Raw genomic sequence first — 24585 nt, 5'->3', positions numbered from 1 at the left:
CAATAACTCAGGCATTTATAATGGGCAGGTAGAAACAAATTGAAAAAAAATTTCATATATCAAAATACAATAGATATTATAGAATGAACAAAGAAGGCAGTTATTCTCAATTCAAATGTTGTATTTAGTAGAACAGAGCATCACTCATTTCTGGAGAATAAATTAATACATTATTTTATATCATTAGTGTTTGGTGTATGTGAACATTAGTGTTAAAGCAGTGAGTGCACATAAGACTAAATATTTTTTTCTTAATGTTGTAGTTTCTAATAGAAACTGAGCAATACAAGCTTTTTAAAGACATCTCCTTTCAGGGTCCAGGGTGAAAAATCTCAGAGGTGGAAAAGTCAATTAGAGAAAGAATACACCTCATTTTAAAGATACCATATTTTATTAAAATTATTTTTCCATGTATACAAACTGAACTTTTGATTAAAATCAAGTACAACTTCAGAATAATTCTAGAGTTGAAAGGCACATGCAAACGTAAATTACTACAAATTAACAGAATTGAAAAATATTTTTTAAATTATTTTTAGCACAAAAAGAATTCCTTTAAGTAAATTCAGAACATTATACCATCACCAAAAAAAAAAAAAAAAAAAACCTAGTTGCACACTTTTTTCCATTCATCTTCCAGCTAGATTAAGATATTAACCGTAACAACATGGAATGTTCAGCATTTATGTTTGTTAATCACACATATATAATCTGTATCACCACACCTAGAATTTAATTTGTTCAGAAAGCTGGCTGATTTTTGGTATACTTCAACCCGGAGAGAGTAGTAATCTTAACATAAGATGTGAGGAAGGAAGTCTCCAATGCAAACTTTTGTAGATTAACAGTACAGACAAAGTCTAAACAAGGGAGATTATTGGATGTCTTCAAAGTATGATCATGCAAAATAGCAAATTGGATAGATAGTCTTATGAACTAGATACAATTTCAAATCAAGAAATTACTAGTCACTTTGAAATCAGAACTAGGGAAGCAGAGAGTGATTTTAGAATAGTCTTTCAATCTTCCATTTCAATAGTTTTTCACCAAAATCATGAAATAAATTTAATACGTTCCAATTTCTGTGAAACACAGATGAGGAAGAAATCTGTTTAAAAGGTGGAGTACATTTTTATTTCTAATTTTAAATCTCCTTTTAGGTTTTATAAGCTTTGAAATGCGAGTACAGCTTTAAAGCATCATAATGAGTAATTGCTGATGAATAATAAGAGTCAGTCTGTATCCTAGGAAGCATCTGTAGGCGTTTTAATTGGAAATAAGCATTCTGAGATAATGCTAATAGCAGTGTAGAAAAATGAAGTTAAAAAAAATTTCAAAGTGTTGGGAATCCTCCTTTCCTTCTTGGATTTTATTTTAATCATCTCCTCCACAGAGAATGAGCAGAACCTTTCTGTAGTCTCCAGATGTGTCACCCTGAGAACAAGGGAAGCAAAGATACAGTCAGAAAAATGGCTTTTAACATGGAATTCACAGCTCAGAGTCATCAGAGTGTTAACTCTGTTAACTCAGAGTGTTAACTTTTTAAATCTTCTCTGGCTTTTTCCAGAAAGGTGTTTTTTTTTTTTTTTTTAAAGAATATGTGTTATTTTTTTAATTGCAAAAAATAATACACGTTCAATGTTGAGAATAAAGACCTAAAAGAAGAAGATAAAAATCCTAATTCCACCATCTAGAGATTACTATTCCTCACACTTTTGTGTGTGCATATTCTTACAGACTTTTTTCTATATGTATAGATTCCTGTGTGATCGTCCTAGAGTGTTCTGTATTCTTTTTTCTTTTTTTTTTTTACATAAGTAGATTACTTCCCTCTTTTAATTTATTAGATATTCTTCTACAACGTCATTCTTTGATGATTAAAAGGTATTCCATTGTATACAGGTAAAATAATTTATTAGATCACCCTCCCCCACTGTTAGATATTTCTTGTTTCCAGTTTTTCACTATTATAAACACTGCTGCAATAAGCAATTATGGTTGAGTTTTTGTGCATTTCTTGATGAGTCAGGATAAATTTTCATAAAATGGGAATTACCAGATTTATGATCATGTATTATCCTAATCCTTTCAATATATGTTGCAAAATAGCCTTCCAGAAAGGTGCCGTAATTTCTACATATAATTTTTATGGTCTAATTAATAGATCAAATTTTGTTTGTGCTTCATGGGCACTAGAAAAGAGGGAATGCCAAGGCGCCTGGGTGCCTGGGATAGTTAAAAGTCCTACTCTTGATTTCGGCTGAGGTCATGATCTCAGGGTCATGAGACTGAGCCCTGCATTGGGCTCCACACTCAGCAGGGAGTCTGCTTGAGATTCTCTCTCCCTCTGCCTCTCCCTCCTGCACATACTCTCTCTTTCTTTAAAATAAACAAATCATTACAAAAAAGGAAAGAAGAAAGAAAGAAAGGAAAGAAGAAAGAAAGAAAGAAAGAAAGAAGAAAGAAAGAAAGAAAGAAAGAAAGAAAGAAAGAAAGAAAGAAAAGATGGAACCTCTATAGGATTCAAACTTTAATACATATCTTTTATTTTTCAGATTTTTATTTATTCATGAGAGACACAGAGGGAGTGAGAGAAATAGAGACACAGGCAGAGGGAGAAGCAGGCTCCATGCAAGGAGTCCAATATGGGATTCGATCCTGGGACTCCAGGATCATGCCCTGGGCTGAAGACAGGCACTAAAACCACTGAGCCACCTGGAGATCCCTAATACATATCTTTTAAAATAAATCTTAAAAAATAAATAAATAAATAAATAAATAAATAAATAAATAAAAATAAAATAAATCTTATATATCCTTGTTTATGCTTTGCCTCATCAATCTGCCAAAGAACAAGGCTGAGTTTGTTAAACTCTATCTGGCATACTGCGGCCATCAAGGTCTTTCGGAGCTTCAAATTTCTTATAGATTTGAATGCAATACTTATTTGGTACCTAAAGTTTCATGACAATTTAATCTTCGTTGTGAATACTTTTCTTAATATAAAGTGATCTTGGGCGCTTGGGTGGCTCAGTCGGTTGAGTATCTGCCTTCAGCTCAGGTCACGGTCTGGAGGTCTTGGGATGCTTGATCCCAAGATTGGGCCCCATGTTGGGCCCCACACTTCCCTCTCACTGTGCCTCCCCCCAGCGCCCCACTGTGCTCTCTTGCTCCTGCTCTCTCTCTCAAATAAAGAAATAAAATCTTAAAAAATATGTATAAAGTCATCCATTTTTTCCTATTTAATGCTTTTTCTCCTCAAATTCTTCTTTTTCCTGGTAGGGTAATCCCTTTCTTTTTTATATTGTCAAATGTAAGCTGCCTTTTTTTAAAGTCACTCATCTGTCACTATGTTTTAGTTGTTCCTTATAAACAGCATAGACTAGGATTTTACTTTTTTATATAACCTGAGGGATTATTTTATAACTTATATATTTGTCTTGCTTCTGTCATTTTTTCTATTATTGACATATTTTATATTTCTGTTCTGGTTCTTCTGACAGCTGTTATTAAATGAGCAATGTATTCTTTATTTCTAATATATTCCAGTGTTGTGTGTGTACACATATATACTTACATATTTATATATATACAAACATAATATAAATATATTTATAGTGATGTTGCCCAAGCCAGCCAATGTTTTTGTGCCCCATCATTAGAGTGCCTGTATAGTATTACATCATATAAATTTTCCGTAATTTATTTGAGTCATCCTCTATTGGTTATCAAAAATAATAATATCTAATGAATTATGTGCCGTAAGTCTATGCCATATAATTTATACAAATATAAAAATATAAAGTAATGTAAATATAAATCTATGATACAATATTTAGTTGACTTTTTCACATTTCACAAAACAATTTTATTTAAATTCTTTCACAAATCTTTATTATTATGATAATATATATATAACAATTTGTCATTTTAACCATTTTTTAAAAGATTTTTTAATTTATTTACTTGAGAGACTGAATGTGAGCATGAGCAGGGGGAGGAGCAGAGGGAGGAGCAGGCTCCCTGCTGAGCAGGACCCTGGGATCATGACCTGAGCTGAAAGCAGATGCTTAGTGAACAGAGCCACCCAGGCGCCCCAGCACTTTAACCATTTCAAGTGTATAATTCAGAGGCATTAATTATATAGACATTGTTGTGTAACCATCATCGCTAAAATCCTTTTCATCTATTTCCAAAACCTTTTCATCTTCCCAAGTCTGTCACCACTAACCAGCAACCTTCCATTTCTTTCCTCCTCCCCACCCGCCGTAGCCTCTAATCTACTCTCTGTCCTATGAATTTACTTATTCTAAATATTTCATATAAGTATATAGGATCATATAGTATTTGTCCTCTTATGTCTAGCGTGTTTCCAAAGTGCACCCATATGTCGAAAAGTTGTTCCTTTTTGGGTACACGAATATACCCCACTTTGTGTATCCATTCATCTGTTGCTGAATGCCTAGGTTGTTTCCAGCTTTTGCTATTATGAATAATGTTTACATTGGTGTGCACAGAGTCCCTGTTTTAATTTCTTTTGAGTATATATAGCTGGGAGTGGAATTGCTGGGTCATAGGGTAATTCTACGTTGAACAATTTTTTTTTAAAGTCTAACGTTTTGAGGAAGTGCCAAACTGTTTTTCCCAGTTTCTGCACCATTGTACATCCACACTGGCGATGCACAAAAATTCCAATTTCTCCATGTCCTCCCAACATTTGTTATCTTCTGGCTTTGTTTTTTAAAATTATAGTCAGCCTAGTAGGTATGAAGTGGTATTTCATTGTGGTTTTATGTGCTTATTGACCACTTATCTTCCTTAGAGAAATGTCTATTTAAATCCTGTCATTTTCACTTAATTAAAAAAAATTTTTTAAATATTTTATCTATTCATTCATGAGAGACCCACAGAGAGAGAGGCAGAGACACTGGCAGAGAGAGAAGCAGGCTCCATGCAGGGAGCCTGATGTGGGACTCGATCCCGGGACCCCAGGATCATGCCCTGGTCAAGGGCAGGTGCCAAACCGCTGAGCCACCTAGGGAGCCCCCTCTGTCATTTGTAAATTGGGTTGTTTGTCTTCTTGTTGAGTTGTAGAAACACTTTACATATTCTGGATAGTAAACTCTAGTTAAATGTGACTTGCAAATATTTTCTCCAATCCTCTAGATTAGTGCACTTTTAATTTATTATTTTCTCTAAAGAAATTCCTAAACATATAGCTAAGTAAGAGGTATAGTTTATTATTTTTTAAAGATTTTATTTATTCATGAGAGATACACAGAGAGAGGCAGAGACCCAGGCAGAGGGAGAAGCAGACTCCCTGTGAGAAGCCTGATTCGGAACTCGATCCCAGGACCCTGGGATCCCAATCTGAGCCAAGGCCAGATGTTCAACCACTGAGCCCCCAGGTGCCCCAAGGTATAGTTTATTTTTTATACATTTATTGCCCAGACGCCTGGGTGGCTTAGTCAGTTGGGTGTCAGACTCTTGATTTTGGCTCAGGTCAGGATCTTAGGGTCATGAGATTGAACCCTGCGTCAGGTCCCACATTCAGCAGGAGTCTGCCTCTCTCTCTTTCTCTCTCTCTCTCTTTCTCTCTACCTCTCCCTCTGCTCCTCCCCCAAATCACACTCACTCTCTCACTCTCTCTAAAATAAATAAACAGGGACGCTCGGGTGGCTCAGCAGTTGAGCGTCTGCCTTCAGCTCAGGGCATGATCCCATAGTCCTGGGATCGAGTCCTATGTCGAGTTCCCTGCATGAGCCTGCTTCTCCCTATGTCTCTGCCTCTCTGTCTCTCATGAGTAAATAAATAAAATATTAAAAAATAAAATAAAATAAATAAACGTCATTTGCCAAAATACCCAAACATTTATTGCCAAATTGCCTCCCCAGAAAAGTTAGACCAATTTACAGTCCGTCTTTCCACAAGAGATGGTGAATTTTCCCCAAGCTCTTCTCAATGCTGGTTAGGATCTTTTTAAAATTTGTTAAGGTATGGGCACCTGGCTAGCTCAGTGGTTGAGTGTCTGCCTTCGGCTCAGGATGTGACCCCGGGGTCCAGGATCGAGTCCCACATCGGGCTTCCTGCAGGGAGCCTACTTCTCCCTCTGCCTGTGTCTCTGCCTCTCTCTGTGTCTCTCATGAATAAATAAATAAAATCTTAAAAAAATAAAATTTGTTAAGGTATTAGGTGAAAGGTGGTGATTTGTTTTTACCTGTAATTTAACATACATTAATTGGATTAAACACTATATTTAGTAGAAGCTCTTCACATAGAGATATTGACTCTATAGTATATATTACAAATACATTTTCCCCATAACTTCCCTACTGGTCATCCCTGAATCTTAAAAGTATTTTACTTAAAGCTGGCTCTCAGCTCTGCAAAATAGTTACCTCACAGACTGTCCAGGAATAGAAACAGGTTCCTAAATGCTTTGTATACACAGTAACAAACTTAGCAGCTCAAATCAGCTCATAATTGCACCCTGCAAGCTCGGTGTAGGGTTCAGAATACTTAATTCATGGATCAAATCCAGATTTGCCGTCAGCTGTGCAGGCAACAGCAGCTCCTATAGGGAAGTGGGTCTTGCCTTCATATTCATGAGGCCCTTCTGGCTTCCCCAGGAAGCCAAATCCCAGTAATGAGGGGTTTTGAGGGACGGGAATCATTCGTCGTCACGCCGGGCAGTCTGCTGCCAGGTAGAGGAAGGCAGCAATCCGGGGTAGCTAACGTGCCTTCCTTGTTTGGCAGCTCTCAGCTGGCGCTGAAGAGGGTTCTGGAAGACTGTTAGCTGTGTAGTGGTCACCGGTCACCGTAAGCCGGCGGACAAGGAAATTGCACTCTTTTAAAATTTTTTTTTTAAAGATTTTACTTCTTTATTCACGAGAGACACAGACAGAGAGAGGCAGAGACCCAGGCAGAGGGAGAAGCAGGCTCCACGCAGGGAGCCCGACGTGGGACTCGATCCCGGGACCCCAGGGCCACGCCCTGGCTTAAGGCAGACGCTCAACTCGGTTGAGCTGAGCCGCCCAGGTGCCCCAGGAAATTGCACTCTTAAGAGTATTCATTAAAATCTACTCTCTTGGGGCGCCTGGGTGGCCGGGTCCGTTGTGTGTGCTTTTGGCGCAGGTCATCGTCCCGGAGGCCCAGCAGCCCCGGAGCCGGGCTCCCTGCGCGGCGGGGTCTGCCTCTCCCTCCCCCTCTGCTCCCCCTACCCCCCCCCCCCATCTATCTGTATCTCGCCCTCCTCTGCCTGAGCGCAGCGTGAGATAACCGCTGCATTTAGAAGGAAACATCTCCAGCCTCTAGCCTGGCAGAGACTGAACGCGTGTGAAGGGGGAGAAGCCGGGAAGGCCGCCTCTGAGGGGGATGGCATCCGGCGGGGCAGCTGAGAAGTGTCTGACCGCCCGGGGTCCAGCCCCTTCTTTCCTCAGGGCTCCCGGACCCACCTTGATGAAGGAGTACAGCGACTTTCCGTAAAGCCTCTTGAAGCTCTCCCGGATGTCCATCAGATCAATCTCCGCTCGAGACACCATAACCCTGATGAGGGTGTCATCATCTGTGCCCAAGCCCTAAGGAAGAAAACAAGACCCGGGCTGCCTCTCAGACGGTCCCTTCCTCGGCTCACCACGGCCAACCTGTGCAGGGCTCTCCCGAAGGAGATGTGCCCCGCAGCACACTCAAAAGCCCGGGACCACTGCTCCCACCCGTGTGCGAGGGTCCACACTTACCGTTCCAGCGCTCTGCATTCTGACCACCGGAGACCACTCCCTGCCACGGGCCTCCTACCCGCCTGCTCAGCCTGCTGCCTCGCCTGCAACTTCGTCCCCCCGAACGTGCCTCCCCCCCAGCCTCACCATCCTTCCTACCTATCAAACCCTCCCAGGTAAAACTTCCTTGAAGGTCCTGCTCAAATATACCAACTTCTCCCTATAGTCTCTTCCGATCCTCACCCCCTCAACAAATACTGAAAAGAAAAAAATACTCTTCTTTCTGTGCTCCTATGTATTTGGGTCCTCAACGACTGTCTTACATTCCGTTTTGTTCGTATTTGCATTTTGCCCCTACCTGCCTTCCCCTTCCTACCTTTTGATCTCTCCTGCATCTCCCACGGTTCCCAGCAAAGGGGTCTGCAGAGAGGACAACGCACATTTAGGGGTCTGGGCCCTGAAGCCAGACCGCCAGTGCTTGCATCCCTGCTCCTTTACTTCCTCACTGAGGACCTTGGGCAACCTGCATACCTCCCTGTGTCTCAGTTTCCTCATCTGTAAAATGGGGGTTTACAACAGCACCTGCCCCATATGTAGACAGCATTAAAAATAGTGATCACATGTTATAACTACTCAATAAATATTACCTAATATTATTATTATTAGCAGGCACTGATTGAACTGAATACCTCGGGCCAATTTTGGTTAATTTGTGTGGGAAACAGAAGTAAACATGAAGTGGACACAAGACATGTTGGAGTCATTCAGATGCCAAGAATGAAGCCATTTACCTTCATAGATTTATAAAGCCTTTCAGCAAAGTACGCAGATTTGTTCCTCATGCACTTTACTGTTAAGAGATAAAAAAAAGAAATTTAAAAAATTACAGATAAAATCTATGAGAAAAAAGTGACAGTTGTTCTCTCTGTTTCTACAAGGTATGAAATTGTATCTCTTGAAGGCTTGGTTGGAAAAATTTTAGCCAAACAATGTTTTATGAATATAGGCCATGGGGAAGTAATTAATAAAGCAATTAATTGAAGAATTGATTAATAAAGGCAATTAAAGCAAAAGGCAGCATATAGTTTCAAAATGATTACTATCTGTACCATATAAAACCGTTATTAATTCTAACAATTCATAGACCCGTGAGAGACCGCTAATTTAGGATTATCCTTCCAGTATACTGAGATGCAAAAGCACAGAGGATACACAATACATAAAGCTACATAATACAATAACACATAAATAGTTCTTGTTTAAAATTCTGGATCTTGGGGTGCCTGGGTGGCTCAGCGGTTTGGCACCTGCCTTTGGCCCAGGGCGTGATCCTGGAGACCCAGGATTGAGTCCCACGTCGGGCTCCCTGCATGGAGCCTGCTTCTCCCTCTGCCTGTGTCTCTGCCTCTTTCTATCTCTCATTAATAAATAAATTTTAAAAAATAAAATAAAATTCTGGATCTTGGGGTGCGTGGGTGGCTCAGTTGGTTAAGTGGTTAAGCAGTTAATAAGCATCTGTTTTGGGCTCTCATAATCCTGCGGGTCAGTGGGGAGCCTGCTTCTCCCTTTCCCTCTGTCCCTTCCCCTGCTCATGCTTTCTCTCTCTCTCTCTCTCAAATAAATAAGACTTTAAAAAAAATTCCAAATCCCATTATGAGTGATTTAAGCATTTTTTTTTAATCCCTGAAAACAAATACTATATCCCCATGACAACAAGTGGTAAGGAGGAAAGTCTATAAACATTTGTTTCTCTGCTCCCCACCCACGACCCACCAGCTTACCTATGGCCAGCAGAGCATCTTCAAAGCTACCGGATGTTTCAGATTTAATACTCTGCTCAATATCCTTCTGTGATATCCTTTTGTATTCATCAAACACTACAAACAGTAACAAAATGGAATTATAAATAATAACAAAAGGGAGGAAACTAAAATTTAGGGAGAGAATGGGCATCTTTCTAGAGCTCACTACTCTTCGGCGTACATCAGGAGCAAACTAACATCGGCAACGTCAGTGAGGACCAGGAGGCGTGTGGCCAGAGGAACAGGTGCAAGGAGAGGACGAAGGGATATATGGAGAGTCTCGGAGGACAGCAGGCAAGCCCTTCCCCTTGTTTAGGACCCTGTTGCTCACACGTGAAGTGGGGATAACGTCTAGAGAGATTTGCGTTCTTTTCTCGTTGTTCCCTTGACGGGGCAGAACACGTCTGAGTGTAACGCTGGCCTCAGCCGTCACCTGTATGTTCACCCTCCTTTCGGCTCATCCAAACCGGAGTCCTTCACCCCCTTCACTACCGAGTCACATTTGATAACAAAGGTTGCATCTTCTAATAAAGAGACTGTAACATAGTTTTCTCTCACTTTTGGACAAGTGTTTTGGAAAGTGATGAACCCTTTTGGAGATTCTTAGCCAGTCTGAAGTAGGGGTTCGGGGAGCAACATTTTCAATGAAGACTTTGGGAGACTCTGCCTTACAAATAAAATATGGGGGGGATCCCTGGGTGGCGCAGCGGTTTGGCGCCTGCTTTTGGCCCAGGGCGCGATCCTGGAGACCCGGGATCGAGTCCCACGTCGGGCTCCCGGTGCATGGAGCCTGCTTCTCCCTCTGCCTATGTCTCTGCCTCTCTCTCTCTCTGTGACTATCATAAATAAATAAATAAATTTTTAAAAATATTAAAACAAAACAAAACAAATAAAATATGGGATTCCCCCTTCCCCTGAGATGCCCGGATCTGCCTTGACTTCTGTACTTCCTGGAAATGTTCGGCTCTCCCTTTCCAATTCAATGAGCCACCAGTATTTTCCCTTTTCCCTCTTGTCCCATTCTGTATGATTCCTTCTTCTTACTCAGATGGGAATCAGCGTCTATTGCTTAGAATCAAAAGATCTAATGGACACAGCTTCTAAACCTCAGTTTTCTCGGCTGTAAAATGGGTAATAATTTCTGCTGCAATGGGATGTCGCAGGAGCAATGCTTATCACGCGCTTAGCGCTGCACCTAGAAGATAATGAATAAAGCCTTAGTTACTTGAATCCTCCCTAGTAGCGTCGGTTGGTAAGTAAATCATGAAGTTTTCTTTATCCAAACAGTGCCTCTTCGACTGTCTTCCGGTGCAGGTATGTTATGACTTCCCAGTAACAGACCTGTGCCTAGAAGTGAAAACTGTTAAAAGTTGGTTGCATCTTGTGGAGGACCTGCCGCTTCTGGAAAATAGCCACCAGGGGGAGGTGTACGTCATTAGTCCTCTGGCCAGGGAAGGCAAAGAAACAAGGAGCTGAGTCAGAAGTTGGTGCATCTGATGGTAGCTCATGACATTTATTAACAGGTGCAATCACCTATTTATAGTCACTGTGGAATATCCGAAATAAGTGCAACTTCCAAACGTGCCGTAATTTTCAGTTACTTTATGTTTTCAATTTACCGAACTCATTCTTCTCAAATTTCCCGTAGGTTTTGTAAACTGTGATTACAAGGCATGGTAGGTTTACAAATTTATGATGCAACATAAAGACCTAAAGAGCTTATATAAAAGATGAAATATCTTATTAAACCCTCATTGCTGTTTATAAGAAAGTAAACCTGACGACAAATGTTCTACAGTTTTTTCCCCCAAAGATGTTAAAAGCACATTATAAAGACTAGCATTATCAGAAGCAAATTAGAAACATTACACATAGGAAATAAAATTCGAAATTATCCACTATTTATCTTACGCAACAGACTCCCTAAAGAAATCATGTCTCTCAACTTTACAACTTGGATATTAAATAAGAACAAATGTCAACCAACAATTTTATTTTATTGCTCACTGACGTACTGAAGATTTTTTTCTTATGTAACTAAAATTAAACGGGGCTGCTTTAGAAAAAAGACTATGAAGGCTGGTTTCCTACAAACAGGAATGTCAAAGTCCTACGAATACACTGTATATCTGCTAAGTTTTCATAATGAATCTTTCAGAAATCGACCCTCATGCACATCGCTGCGCTCCTGTATTTCCAAGGTTAGGCATCTAAGACACTTCAGTACGATCCGTTTCTTGTACCAGGTAAAGGGGGCAAATTCTCAATTAATTATGGACAACACAGTTTTCATTGTCTTTCAGGTCATTGGAAGATGAGGCAAGGGCCTTACCATGCAACAGGTGATTTCGGTTCCGGGAGCAGAGAACAGTCAGAAATTTCACCTCATCTGTCCCCCATTTCTTCTCTCCAGCCTCATACAGGTCCTGACGCCAAACAAAGCACAAGTTTAAAACATCACAGAGAAGGTGCCAGGAAACATGCAAATATTTCCAGAACATCAAAGAGCCGAGCTGGCTTCGTTTTATTTTGTTGGTAATGGGTGTGGAAGAGCTGTTTGTGGTGAGTGGCGATGACTCAAGATTTTCCCTTAGGTATAAAACTGATGGGATCTTGGGGCGCCTGGGTGGCTCTGTTGGTCAAGCATCTGATTCTCGATTTCAGCTCAGGTCGTGATCCTGAGATCAAGCCCCGCCTCGACTCCCCGCTGGGTGTGGAGCCTGCTTACGATTCTCTCTCCCTGTGACCCCTCCCCATTCCCCCCAAAAAAGACTAATGGGAGAGGCAAGGCAAGCACCAGCAGCTCCCTATATGTGGACTACATGATTCTTTTTCTTTTTAAAAAAATATTTTATTTATTTATTCATCAGAGAGAGAGAGAGACAGAGAGAGAGAGAGGCAGAGACACAGGCAGAGGGAGAAGCAGGCTCCATGCAGGGAGCCCGACGTGGGACTCGATTCCGGGTCTCCAGGGTCACGCCCTGGGCCAAAGGCAGGCACCAAACCGCTGAGCCACCCGGGGAACCCTCTTTTTTGGGGGGGATCCCTCTTTTTTTAAGATTTTATTTTTAAGTAATCTCTACACCCAATGTGGGGCTCGAACTCACAACCCTGAGATCGAGAGTTACATGCTCCACCGACTGAGCCAGGCAGGCGCCCCACACTGTTCTATCTTTCAGAGCTAAAAGGAATGCCCTAGACCCGGTGTTCTGTACAGTAGCCACCAACCAAATGTGGCTACTTACATTTTACTAACTAAAACGAAATTACATTTAAAATTCAACTCCTCAGTCACACGAGCTACATTTCAAGAGCTCAGTGGCCTCGTGTGGCTGGTCCGACTGAAGAGTCGAATTTTAAATTTTATTTTATTTTAGTTAATTAAAATTAGCTAGTGGCTACCCATCCTAGACAACGCCAATGTGAACATTTTCAGCATCACGGAAAGTTCCATCGGACAACACTGCTCTAGAAAGATCTGTGATTTGCTCGAGGCTATCGGAAGTCTCACAGTAGGACCAGGACCCATCAGTAATTGCTTATATTCTCAACAGGTAGGACTATCAGAAATTCTGCTTGCTTTTACTATATTATTGATAAATCAAAGCTACTATTCATATCTCCTCACTGCTATTTATTTTTACTTAAAGATCTTACTTATTCATGTGACAGAGAGGGAGAGCACAAGCAGGGGAGCGGTAGGCAGAGGCAGAGGGAGAAGCAGGCCTCTGGCTGAGCAAGGGGCCTGATGTGGGGCTCGGTCCCAGGACCCCAAGATCATGACCTGAGCCAAAGGTAGAGCCACCCAGGTGCCCCACCTCACTGCTATTCATTCATTCATTCATTCGTTCATTCATTTCTTTAAAAGATTTTATTTATTTATTCATTCATGCATTCATTCATTCATCACACACACACACACACACACACAGGCAGAGACACAGGCAGAGGGAGAAGCAGGCTCCATGCAGGGAGCCTGATGTGGGACTCGATCCCAGGTCTCCAGGACCATGCCCCAGGCTGCGGGCAGCACTAAACCGCTGAGCCACCCAGGGCTGCCCCCTCACTGCTATTTTTAAAAAAAGCAAAACAGAACATAATAGCGAGTGTTGGCGAAGATGCAGAGAAAATGGAACCCTGTGATCGTTGAGGAGGATGGAGAACGGTGCAGCTGCTACAGAAAGCAGTATTATAGCTGTTCCTGAAAAAATTAGGAATAAAATTACCGTAGGACCTAATAACATGACTTCTGGGTATACGGTCAAAAGAACTGAAAGCCGACCTTACGGGGGTGCTCCCAGCAGCAGTACTCACGGCAGCCGAAAGGTAGGAGCAGCCCAAGTGTCCCTGGCACACGAGCGGATGAGCACAGCGTGCAGGCGTGGCATGGTACCACGCAGCCCTGAGGAGGAAGGGACTCTGACCGTGGCTACGACCAGGATGAACCTCGCGGGCGCTACGTGAAGCGAAATGAGCCCGTTGCACAACCACGGGTCCCGTGTGATTGACTTGGACGAGGCGCCCGGAGGTCAGACTCCTCGACTCAGGAAACCGAATCGTGTCAGTGGCTGCGGGGAGCGGGAGATGAGGAGTCGTCCAACGGGTTTAATGGGTGCGCAAGGCGAGAAGGTTCTGGAGACTGGCTTCACAAGACTGGGCAGAGTCAACACTCCTGAGCCGCGCGCTTGTTAAATTTGTCAAGACGCCCTCACTCGGCACGTTGGGCCACCCGCTGGGCTGACCTCCGCCTCCTCGTCCGGGTCTTGGTTCCTCACTGCTTTAGAGTCAATCCACCGAACCCTGGACCTCGAGAGCCCGGAGGGCCCGGGGCTCCCTGGGCAAACCTCATCACCCTCACGCCCAGAGCTGCACCCAAGATCCTCCCGTCGGCTCCTCTAGCTTCCCGCCAGCTCTCGCGCCTCATCCGGCCCCACCGTCACCTGTTATTTTCCCACTGCACTTCCGTCGGTCTGTTTGTTCAGCTCTTGTTCCATCGGAATGTGTCTTCTCGCGCGTGTCGTGGGGTCCGAAGCTGAAATCTGCGTCCCCCTCCCCGCCTGGGCCACCTGCCTCCCTCCCGCTCCTGCTGGTCCCCCGGCCACACGGAGCTTGCGCTGAGGGTGTGCTGCTTTCCGTGCTCCTCTAGCCTTACGTGATGCGCAGTCTGTCCAGTGTGCTTTTCCCTGTAGAACAAGACAAGCGGATTCTTCTCGGAGCGAGGCCTCGCTCCTTATTTGGACGGACGTCAAGCAGGAGCGCGGGCGGCGAGCACATGGCGAGCACGTGGTGTGCGGCGGAGACCTAGGATTCCCCAAGGAGCCTCGGCCTCCGCATAAAGCTGCTGTGCCTGCTTCCAGCTTCGGGGGGGCGGGGACGCCCTTCCTGAGCGCTTGGCCCAGCGGTGCTGCCCACCTGGCATTTCAGGGGGCCTCCTCCTCCTCCACAGCTTCCAGTGTTCGTGCCGATGTTTCCTATTTCTGTATTTGTTTGTCTCCCAGAAGAAGGGAATCAAGATGCATCAGCTCGCAAAAGGTCTTGAGGCCGTTTTTAATGTAGTTTTAATATATCGCACGTTTCTTCCTCAAGTAAAAATTCTGAGTGCTCCTTATGACGTCCTCCCTGTGCGAGTTCCATCCCAAGGACAGATAAAATTGGACTAAAATGGGACTGGGGGGTAACAGCCTCCGTACTTCCAGAGGTCCACCCTCCAGAAGGAACCACTACCTGACTCCACCTGCCCGGATCAGTCTTCTCATCTGAACTCACTTACTTTCCTCCGTCAAAATCCAGCTTTGGTAACGCAGTGTTTGCAGACACCGCCCCGGTGCTGCTGATACAAGTCACAGAGCAAAGGCTGCCAAGGTTTTCCTACGGCCTTATCCTACAAGAGCTGAAATCTCAGCTGCAGTTGTTCTCAAGTTCCTCACCTCCTGGTGAGACTCGAAAGGATCCAGAAAAACTGACTGTGAACTCTACTCCCTCTATCCGACTCCCCCAGCCCAAACTTACTTGGAAGCCCCTTTGTACCTCATCACACCTCCACGGGGAACTGTGCCCCTTGAAGAGCCCCCAAAACACCTGTTCATTGAGTTGCATGGCTGCAAAGAGCCCAATTCCACCAGCTATGTGGTCTTGGACGAGGTATTTAAACCTTTGCATCGGTGTCTTAATCTCTAAGCATACGAAGGAACACTACCTGCTTCACAGATGTGTGGCGAGGAAAAAGTGTAAGGTGGTCCATGGGACGCCCGGCGCCCAGGAGACCCCCCAGGAACTGAAGGCGGGTACGGTGTCTCAGGAATGAAGTGTCCACTGACTCTTCACTGAAGGGGAGATTCCCCTGGGCCACGGAGGCGCCTTCCCACATCCACAGATGCTGTCCTTGAGGTAGCTGAGCCTCACAGCAGCATCCAGGGGCTCCGACGTTTTCAACACCTCCCTCCTCAAAGCTTCCGGATTAAAGGCAATTTCCTGTTTTTCCAGTATGGGATGGTCCTCCTTGTACCCTCAGGACTCCTGTGGCACGTTTACCCCCTCCCTTCTGGAGAAAGCAACGGGTTCTCTCCTGCAGAACCCAGAGTGGTTCACGCCTCACGTACCGAATGGGACCAATCCTCCCCTGTGGCTGTACGTTGGTTAAGAGTACAGGGTCTAGATCCCAACCGCCTCGGGCCCCATCCTACTCAGCCATGCATTCCCCGTGAAGCCTGAGCGAGGGACTGAGCGTCTGCAAGCCCCAACTTCCTTGTCCATGAGCTGGGGAGAGCAGCGCTCGGTTCGTAGGGTTACTGCAAGGATTCAATGACATATCTTGTGTCAACAGCTCACTGCAGTGTTTGGCACCTGGTAAGGACTCATTTCTTTTTCTTTTTTCTTTTTTTAAAGATTTGTTTATTTATTTATTACTCATGATAGACACAGAGAGAGAGTGAGAGAGGCAGAGACACAGGCAGAGGGAGAAGCAGGCTCCATGCAGGGAGCCCAATGTGGGACTTGATCCCGGGACTCCAGGATCGTGCCCTGGGCCAAAGGCAGGCACCAAACTGCTGAGCCACCCAGGGATCCCCCCCATTTCTTTTTAATCAGCTATTATCATTAGTGTTATCTGGCCACTAATTCAGTAAAGGAATCAGGGGTTGGCGCCAGGGCAGGCATCGGTGGTGGGCCGGGCACCAGGCAAACAACTGCCTCTTGGACTTTGAAATTAATTTTACCCAATAGGGTACATACTGCGCAGGCTGTTTTACACAGGTTCTATCAAACGTAAAAATGCAAGGTGAATGCGGCAAAGGCAGGTCCCTTCACCTCCAAGTGATTCAGAAGATGCTCCATGGCTCTCTGGGGGGGCCAGACCATGGTCCCAATGTCAAGAACCCAGGGATGCTTATATAATGATCCCCTGTGTCACCCGGAGCCCCGGGTATTTCTGCAAGAAATTTCTGCTGGGAAGCCCGGGGTGGCTCAGTGGTTTAGCGCCGTCTTCAGCCCAGGGCGTGATCCTGGAGACCCGGGATTGAGTCCCACGTCGGGCTCCCTGCATGGAGTCTGCTTCTCCCTCTGCCTGTGTCTCTGCCTCTCTCTCTCTCTCTCTCTCTCTCTCTCTGTCTCTCATGAATAAATAAATAAATAAAATCTTAAAAAAAAAATTTCTGCTATTGAAGGTCATCTGCGGGAATCTTTTTTTTTTTCCATAGGACATATCCCAGCCTGGCTGACACACACTGAAATATGAAAGGCGGGGGGTGTCCACCCACTAAAGCCTTATTGGCAACAGAAAAGAGAGAAGCTGCAGTTCTACTGACCTGAGCATCCTGTCTCATGAGAGCATCGTCCAGAAAATTTCCTTCATCCCTGCCACCCTGGGAAAAACAAGGCAAAGGGATGAGAGAGTGTCCATGAAGGCAGGTGCGGGGGGCACTGTGCAGACCGAATGCCAAGGGGGGGGTCACACCTCCAGCCTCGGCGGGGGGGGGGGGGGCGGCGATGCCCTTCGAATGTGCCTGCGTTACTCCCGCGGCTCTAACCGGAGTCAGTGGCTCCAGCGGACGGGGAAGGAGCGCGACCGCGGCCTGCTGACTGCTGTCACCCACCCCCTCCCTCGGACGACGGCCTTCCCAGCTGGCAAACCCGCACTAATGGACCCTGCCAAATAGGGGCTGGGAACAGGAGAGACCCAGGCCCGGGCCGTGGAGGGATGCTAGGCCTCCCCTCCGCTCTGCCGGCTGAGGTTTATTGCCACGCGGCCTCCGGCTCCTGGGCTCCAGGCCGGCCCCGCCGGATGCTAAGTCTGGGAGGCAAAGAGCAAAGTGGGCAAAACAGGAGAAGCGGGTGGGCGCTGCGAGGAGTGGGGGGGCTGCGGGGGCGCTGGAGGGCGCCCTGGGTCCTCCTCTGTTGGAAGAGCAGCAGCACTAGAACAGGCACGTCAGGAGATGGGCTGCTCTGGGGGGCGGAGAGGGCACGTCCGGGCCGGAGGCGCCACCTGGGGAAGCACCTCGAGGGGCAGCGAGAGCGCCCGCGCCCCAGGAAGGAGGAGGGGAGGAGCCCCGTCTGCCACCTCCGGCGCCCCTGCCCTGGGTCACCCGGAATCCCGAGGTCACCTCCAGGCCAAGCCACCTGCACGGCGCGGTCCCAGGACGCCCGGAAATGCCGCTCGCTGTGGGGCTCCCAGAGCCTCGGTGGTCCCCGCCCACCCCCCGCGTCCCAGGGCGTCCTGCCCCCTGCTCCTGGCAGCACCCGGTCCCCCTGCCGGGCGCCCACCGGCTCCCCTGCCCCGAGGCCCACACCCCCAGGCCCCCACGCCATGGGCACCTCACTCGAGACGCCCTGCTCGGTGTCCGCCACCGTGTCTCAGCCCGAGCCCGTCCCCGGCCCCCGGCAGTGTCCCCGCCTTGATGACAGGAGCCCGGTGCCTGCCCCGCCCTGGGGAGCGTGGGAAGCCCTGGGCAGGGGCCCCAGCACCTGTCACGTCCCTAAGGAGCCGGGGCCTGGGAAGGAGCAAGGCGGCCCTGGCCGGGAAGGCCGTCGGGAGGGAGGGGGAGAGGGCCCCGCGGGAGGACTCACGGCCGACAGCGACACCAGCACCCTCTGGAACATGAAGGACGTGTCGGAGCGAATGTCGTCCTCGAGGCTCCGGCCGTACTCTGGGGACAGAGCGAGGGCGCCCGTCAGCCCCCCGAGGCCGCCGGCCCCGCACCCCAACCTTCCCGCGGCCCAGGCCCGGCTGGTGGCACAGGGCGGCGGGGTGGGGGCGCCGACGGGCCAAGGACAGGCAAGCGGAGCAGTGGGTGCCCCGGGGTCGGGCCCTGGGAGGGGGCTGTCAGGGCCAAGGGCCGGGGTCCTCCCCAGAGAAGCCCCAAGCCTCACGCCCCCGGGGGCAGAGAACCTTGAGCCAAGCGCCCGGGCTTAGGGCCTCCTGCTCCGAACACTGACCCAACCCCCACTATTTTGTTCTCTTCCTACCCGAGCAGTACACACTTGCCATGGAAAACTAAGGGAAAAACAAATAAATAACACGAAGGAGGGAAAAACCCCACAGAACTCCTCCGTAACCCATTTCATGGAATCTGATAACATCCTTCCGTGGACGTCCCGATGCCGACACACACTCCAGCGTGCGGATGCGCCGCGTTTGTCTGGCCAACCTGCCACTGCTGGATGTTTGTAGCGACGTCAACGATACCAAATAAGCTTCGTAGGATCTAAACCTTTGTGCATTTTTTTTTTTAAATCGCATTCTTAGGGCAAAAAGGCGTATTTTAAAGGCTCTTCCTAGGTGGGCTTCATCCTCTGGAGATTTTTGAGAGGGGAGCAAATGTCCATCTTTCTGAGATGCCTGGAGGGGATACAGGCCAGTCTGGAGGTAAGAGGTGGGCCCAGAAGCCCCTCCGGGCCAGCCCCTGGGACGGTAAGGCTCGCTGGTGCCCCCCCTTTTCAACACACTGTTTGATCGTAAGGAACAACCCTCCAACCTCCAGAATAATAGTAATGCTACACCGGGGGGCTCCGGGGCAGTGGCATCTTCACCAGAAAGGTCCTGAGAAGCCACGGGAACCGTCTAGGGAAGTGACCTGGGGATCCCCCGTGGTCAGGGTCTCCATGAGGACGGCTGAATCGGTGGGCACTACCCCCCGCTAGTACTTCTCAAATCGCAAGGAAAGCCCAACGGGGCCACTGAGGGCTACATACGGAGCTGGTAGGTCTGGTTTATGCGCCGGAGCTCCTCGGGCGTCCGCGAGGCCAGGATCTCGATGAGGCAGCCCTCGTCCGTGCCAGCTCCCTGGACGCGAGGCGGGGAGAGAGGGCTTAGGAGCCCGTCTACTGCTGAGCGCGGACCTGGAGGCCTCCGGCCCGGAGCCCACGGGGCGTAAAGACAACCCACGGGGTTCTAGCAGTAGGATTTGCCCATCTTAATTGTCCCCCCCAAACTGCAGGGTGCTTCACCACGACGCTGTCTAGTGATCGCAACCCCGCTGGGCTGTTTGTACCGGACGGTTGCTGCGCCAGGCTGTGCCCCGCGGCTGCCCGCGACGGGGGCCGGGGCGACTCTCCTTGACCTCCCCCAGGTTTGAACCTCCTGGCAAAGACCAGCACCTCTTCGCTTTCCCGGACAGAGCCTGGCACGAGGCTGCTCGCTGACAGGGATCAAGGACGGGCAGGCGCTGGCCGAGAACCCCCTCCGGCAGCTGGGAGCCCCCGCCCTGGCAGCCACGAGGCTTCACCTCGCCAAGGCCGCGACCCCGCCGGGAGCCTGTGGGGCTGGACCCGGGGAGGAGCGGGCCCGGGCGCTGCAGGACAGGCGGGCGCGTACCTTCATGGCCCTGCGCAGCTCCTGCACGTCGTACAGCACGGTGGGCGTCATCATCCCCACGATCACCCGCTCGAAGTTGCCGCTCAGCTCCGACTTCAGGTCGTCCATCAGGTCCTGCGGAGCGAGCCAGGGGCCCGTTCACCTGCCAGGCTCACGGCAACCAGCGGCCCCTCGGGGGGGGGGGGGGGGGCGGGGACCGGCCGCGAGGCCTGCACGGTCCCAGCTCCCCTGCTGGTGACTCTGAGTCGCCCCTGTCCTCTCCCGTGGTCCCTCTCCCGCAGCCGCAGCTGCACCGCGGAGGTCTGCAAAGGCTCCCTGCTGCATCCACGTGCCTACCCTTATGCCAAGAGGCCTCTATGAGGCCCTTTGCCCACTACGGCTCTGCGACACCAGCCTTTCTTCCTGTGCTTCGGCCAAAACCGCGTGTCACCGCAAACAACGCAGAGGCAGATTTGAGGAGCCGAGTATCCCCGTAAGCAGGCACTGAAGAGCTTTGCAAAGGGCCCTGGGGGGCTCAGTCAGTCCAGCATCTGCCTTCGGCCCAGGGTGTGACCCTGGGGTCTTGGGATCGAGTCCCACATCCAGCTCCCCGCAGGGAGCCTGCTTCTCCCTCTGCCTGGGTCTCTGCCTCTTTCCCTCTCTCTGTGTCTCTCGTGGATAAATAAATAAAATCTTTTTAAAAAATTGATCAACTAAAGTAAGAAGCTGAGATACTGTTCGAGTCAGATCTCCGATTCTCACAAACCTGACTGCACAGCCCCGTGTTTCATCTCTTGTGCAGATTCCTAGGCCAAATCCACAGGCACCGAACAGGTGAACAAACTACTTAGTGCTCAATCCGCTAACGTTGGGCATCTTGCCAAACGGCCGTCAGATTAGCTTAGTTCTGAGGCTGAATATTCCCGTTCACCTATCCCATGCGTGTTCATGCCGGTTTGTGCTCATTAAGTGTCTGCGGGACGGAGGGGAGTTTCAAATGCCCAAACGACAGTCTGAGCTGCGAAGAATCCCTTTCCCTGCCGTCCCGGCCACAGTTGGCCCGCAGACGCGCCGGTGAGCGGCCCCGCCACCCTGTCCCCGCCGCCGCTTAGCCTCTAAAAAAGGCTTCCTGCCAATCACACAGGTGGGTCCGCAGTGACGAGGAAAGGTTGGGTGGAATGGTCCTGCTAAGCGAGCTGCCGAAAGCGGAGTTTGAAAGAGGCTCCCTTTCTGAACACGTAAGCGGACAGATCGACCGCGTGTTCACAAACACCCAGGCCCGCTCGGGAACTTGAGGGGGTGCCCCTCGGCTGAGGAGCATCAAAGGAGTGAATATACGCTACAGGCGGGCGTGTGGGAAGGGTCAGCAGGGACTCTCAGTCCCAGGACAGCCTTTTTAAAACAAACAAGGTCTAAGCACCGCTTCGTCGTCCGCAGGTGGCCTAAGCCCGACCAGGATCAGGGGAGGTGCTCCCAAGGGTGGCGGCGGAGTCCACTGAGCGACCGAGTCCCCGCGAGGGGCCGAGTGGGAAGACACCAAGAGCCCCCAGAAGTCACTCCTGCCCAAGGGCAGCGGACGGAACCTGCTGACACCGTTTTAGGTTTTTTTCCCCCAAGAACATCTTTAAACAAGGCAAGGATCCGCTCTCGCAAACACAGGGCCACTGCAGGAATCGAGACGGGGAGGGGCCCGGCCTCCCTGCCCTGGGAGGTCCTGGGGGGCCGCAGGGGCCGCCTACCCTGCCGATGGTGCTCTTGTAGGCCGTCCTGATCTCCTGGCGCTGGGCCGTGTTGCGGTGGGCCAGGACGCCGATGATGGCATCTTCGTCGGTGCCTGGCGGGGAGCAGGGACAGCGGGTGAGGTGATCTGGGGAGGAGCGAGCAAACGGGTTCCCCCAGGGACACCAGCGCTACCCAAACACACACTTTTTAAGAAAAGAGGTTCTGGTTTGGTAGGTTCGTCTATTTTTTCAGGAACCAGACAACGCGATTTGAGTCTCGGCCTCTCCTTTCAATCACCTGTTCGCCACTGAACAGAGAAGCTACCTCGTGTGAGCGCTGGCGTCCTCCTGCACCGCGGCCTGCGGGCCCGCGGCCTCCCCGGATTCCCTCGGGGCGCCCGCACTCGCTGAACGGGCACCAACTGCTGACCGGGTCGGGCCCTCGGTCCCCCCTGCAGTTCTTGGCATGTCTTCTGGTTCTCCTCTATCTTGTGTTCTTGCTTTTTCTCTCATATTTTAAAAAAGGATTTTATTTATGTATTTGAGAGAGAGAGAGAGCGTGCAAGAGTGGGCCGAGCGAGAGGGAGACGCAGACTCCCGGCTGAGTGCAGAGATCTGAAGTGAGACTCGATCCCTGGACCCCAAGATCACAACCTGAGCTGAAGTCAGATGCTTAACCAACTGAGCCCCCCAGGTGCCCCCTCTCCTCATTTCTAAGTTTGTTAAAATTTCCTCTGAGTCTTGAAACAATTTGGACTCTTGATTCACTCAGCCTCTTGCAGGGGGTTTCCCCCCCTTAATTTCACTTTAATTACCAAACAGCACCATGCTGGTTTCAGGCGTACGACATAGGGATCCAACAATTCTGTACGTCACGGAGCACTCATCACTAGTGTACTTGCACCCCCTTCACCCAGTGCTTGCAGGGTTTTAGTGGGCTGCTCACTGCCTGCCCTGAGCTTTCTTTTTTTTTTTTTTTTTTAAGATTTTATTTTATTTACTCATGAGAGATACAGAGCAAGCAAGCAAGAGGCAGAGGGAGAAGCAGGCTCCATGCAGGGAGCCCGACATGGGACTTGATCCCGAGTCTCCAGGATCAGGCCCTGGGCTGCAGGCGGCACCAAACCGCTGTGCTACCAGGGCTGCCCCTGCCCTGAGCTTTCAGATCCGCAGGTGTGGCTTTTCATTTCCAGGCTATCTTTCCCGACCTCGGTGGTTCCCTTCTTAGAACTGCTAAAAAAAATTCCCACCGTGCAATATCCTACCAAAACTTCGTGAGAATTACAAATTGTAAACCTTCTCAATTTTGTTTGCAGGCTTCTTGCAGCAACTTTTGCCAGGACGGCTTTATTCTGATTTTTTCAAAATCGGTCCCTTGTCTTACTAACAGCTGGACGTCCATGTATGTTTGGTGAGTTTTCCGCTTCCTCACTGTTTAACCTGTATGGGGAATTGTGTGGGACTACGGCAAAGATTCTGCTGGGAGATTTCAGGGAGAAATGAAAAAAATATAGATTTACCATAGGTATTCTTCGCAAGATTAGAGATCCAGAAAAGTGTGAGCTGTAGGGAGGAAGCTATAGCACTGTGTTTACGTATCTTAGGGCCCTACTCTCTGTTGTATTAGGAAAAAAATGGGGGTACGCCTGGGAGGCTCAGTGGCTCAGCATCTGCCTTCAGCTCAGGGCGTGACCCCAGGATCCCCCGTGACCAGGGGTCCCGGGATCAAGTCCCGCATCGGGCTCCCTGCATGGAGCCTGCTTCTCCCTCTGCCTGTGTCTCTGCCTCTCTCTCTCTCTCTCTCATTCTCTGCGCCTCTTATGAATAAATAAAATCTTTAAACAAAATAAAACAAAACAAAACAGGTCTCTACATACAAACTTCCTGTTCTCCTTCAGAACTCTGAGTGGGGGGAGGTCATCTCTTGCTCACCCCTATTTCTATAAAAGGCACCATCCTTTCAGTTAGTCAAATCTGAATTCTCAACATAGCTTTGATTTTTATTTATTTATTGTTTTTACCCTCCCTCATCCTCTACATTCAAATTTCCTGCCAAGGCATACAAAAATCTAACTCTAAAATCTTTTTTGCGTGCTTCTCCTCTTTGATTCCTACCACTACTACTCAGATTCAGGACTTTAGGGGCTTAGACAAATGTGAAGTCTGGTCATTGGTATTCTTATCTCCTAATTGGTCTTTCCAAACTCTTGCTAGATTAATTTTCCTAAATAGTAAAACTCCCGCGTGTCCCCCGCCCTCAGGCTCAGGAATGTCCCCGGCCCCCATCCGCGGGCTTTCTACAGGAGCAGCAGTCTGGCATTGGAGACTTTCCGCGAGACCCCGTGTGCTGTTGTAAATACGCACAGGAAAGGAACTCAGGCAGCCAGATTTCACAGACCTCGCTCTTGAATGATGGCACTTGCTCCAATGTACTGCACTCCCTCCTCCCGACCTCCCTCACTCTCGGTCTATTGGTTTGTACGCCCCTCTGGCCACCGCCTAGGATGTCGATTGTGGCGCTGGTTTCCTGGCATCTCCCCACGTCTGTGATTCTCCAGGGG

General features: G+C 48.6%; 1 protein-coding gene across 2 annotated transcripts in view; it reads right to left on the bottom strand.

The window, feature by feature from the left end:
* Positions 1–106: 106 nt before the first annotated feature.
* The window catches only part of ANXA4 (annexin A4), a 47724-nt gene continuing 23245 nt past the window's right edge, over positions 107–24585 (bottom strand). For both annotated transcript variants that reach the window (XM_041756230.1, XM_041756229.1), the window contains exons 4-13: positions 22043–22137; positions 20325–20438; positions 19703–19793; positions 18578–18657; positions 17320–17376; positions 11850–11943; positions 9497–9592; positions 8507–8565; positions 7455–7577; positions 107–1434 (exon numbers count right to left, since the gene is read on the bottom strand). In XM_041756230.1, the coding sequence (XP_041612164.1) occupies positions 1375–1434; positions 7455–7577; positions 8507–8565; positions 9497–9592; positions 11850–11943; positions 17320–17376; positions 18578–18657; positions 19703–19793; positions 20325–20438; positions 22043–22137 (869 nt within the window). In that variant the 3' untranslated portion in view covers positions 107–1374. The remainder of the gene's footprint in view (positions 1435–7454; positions 7578–8506; positions 8566–9496; positions 9593–11849; positions 11944–17319; positions 17377–18577; positions 18658–19702; positions 19794–20324; positions 20439–22042; positions 22138–24585) is intronic.

This window comes from Vulpes lagopus, chromosome 5 (genome assembly GCF_018345385.1).
Source record: "Vulpes lagopus strain Blue_001 chromosome 5, ASM1834538v1, whole genome shotgun sequence".
Taxonomy (NCBI): Eukaryota; Metazoa; Chordata; class Mammalia; order Carnivora; family Canidae; genus Vulpes; species Vulpes lagopus.
Note: the sequence above shows the minus strand (reverse complement) of the source record. Positions and strands in the feature narration are given on the sequence as shown.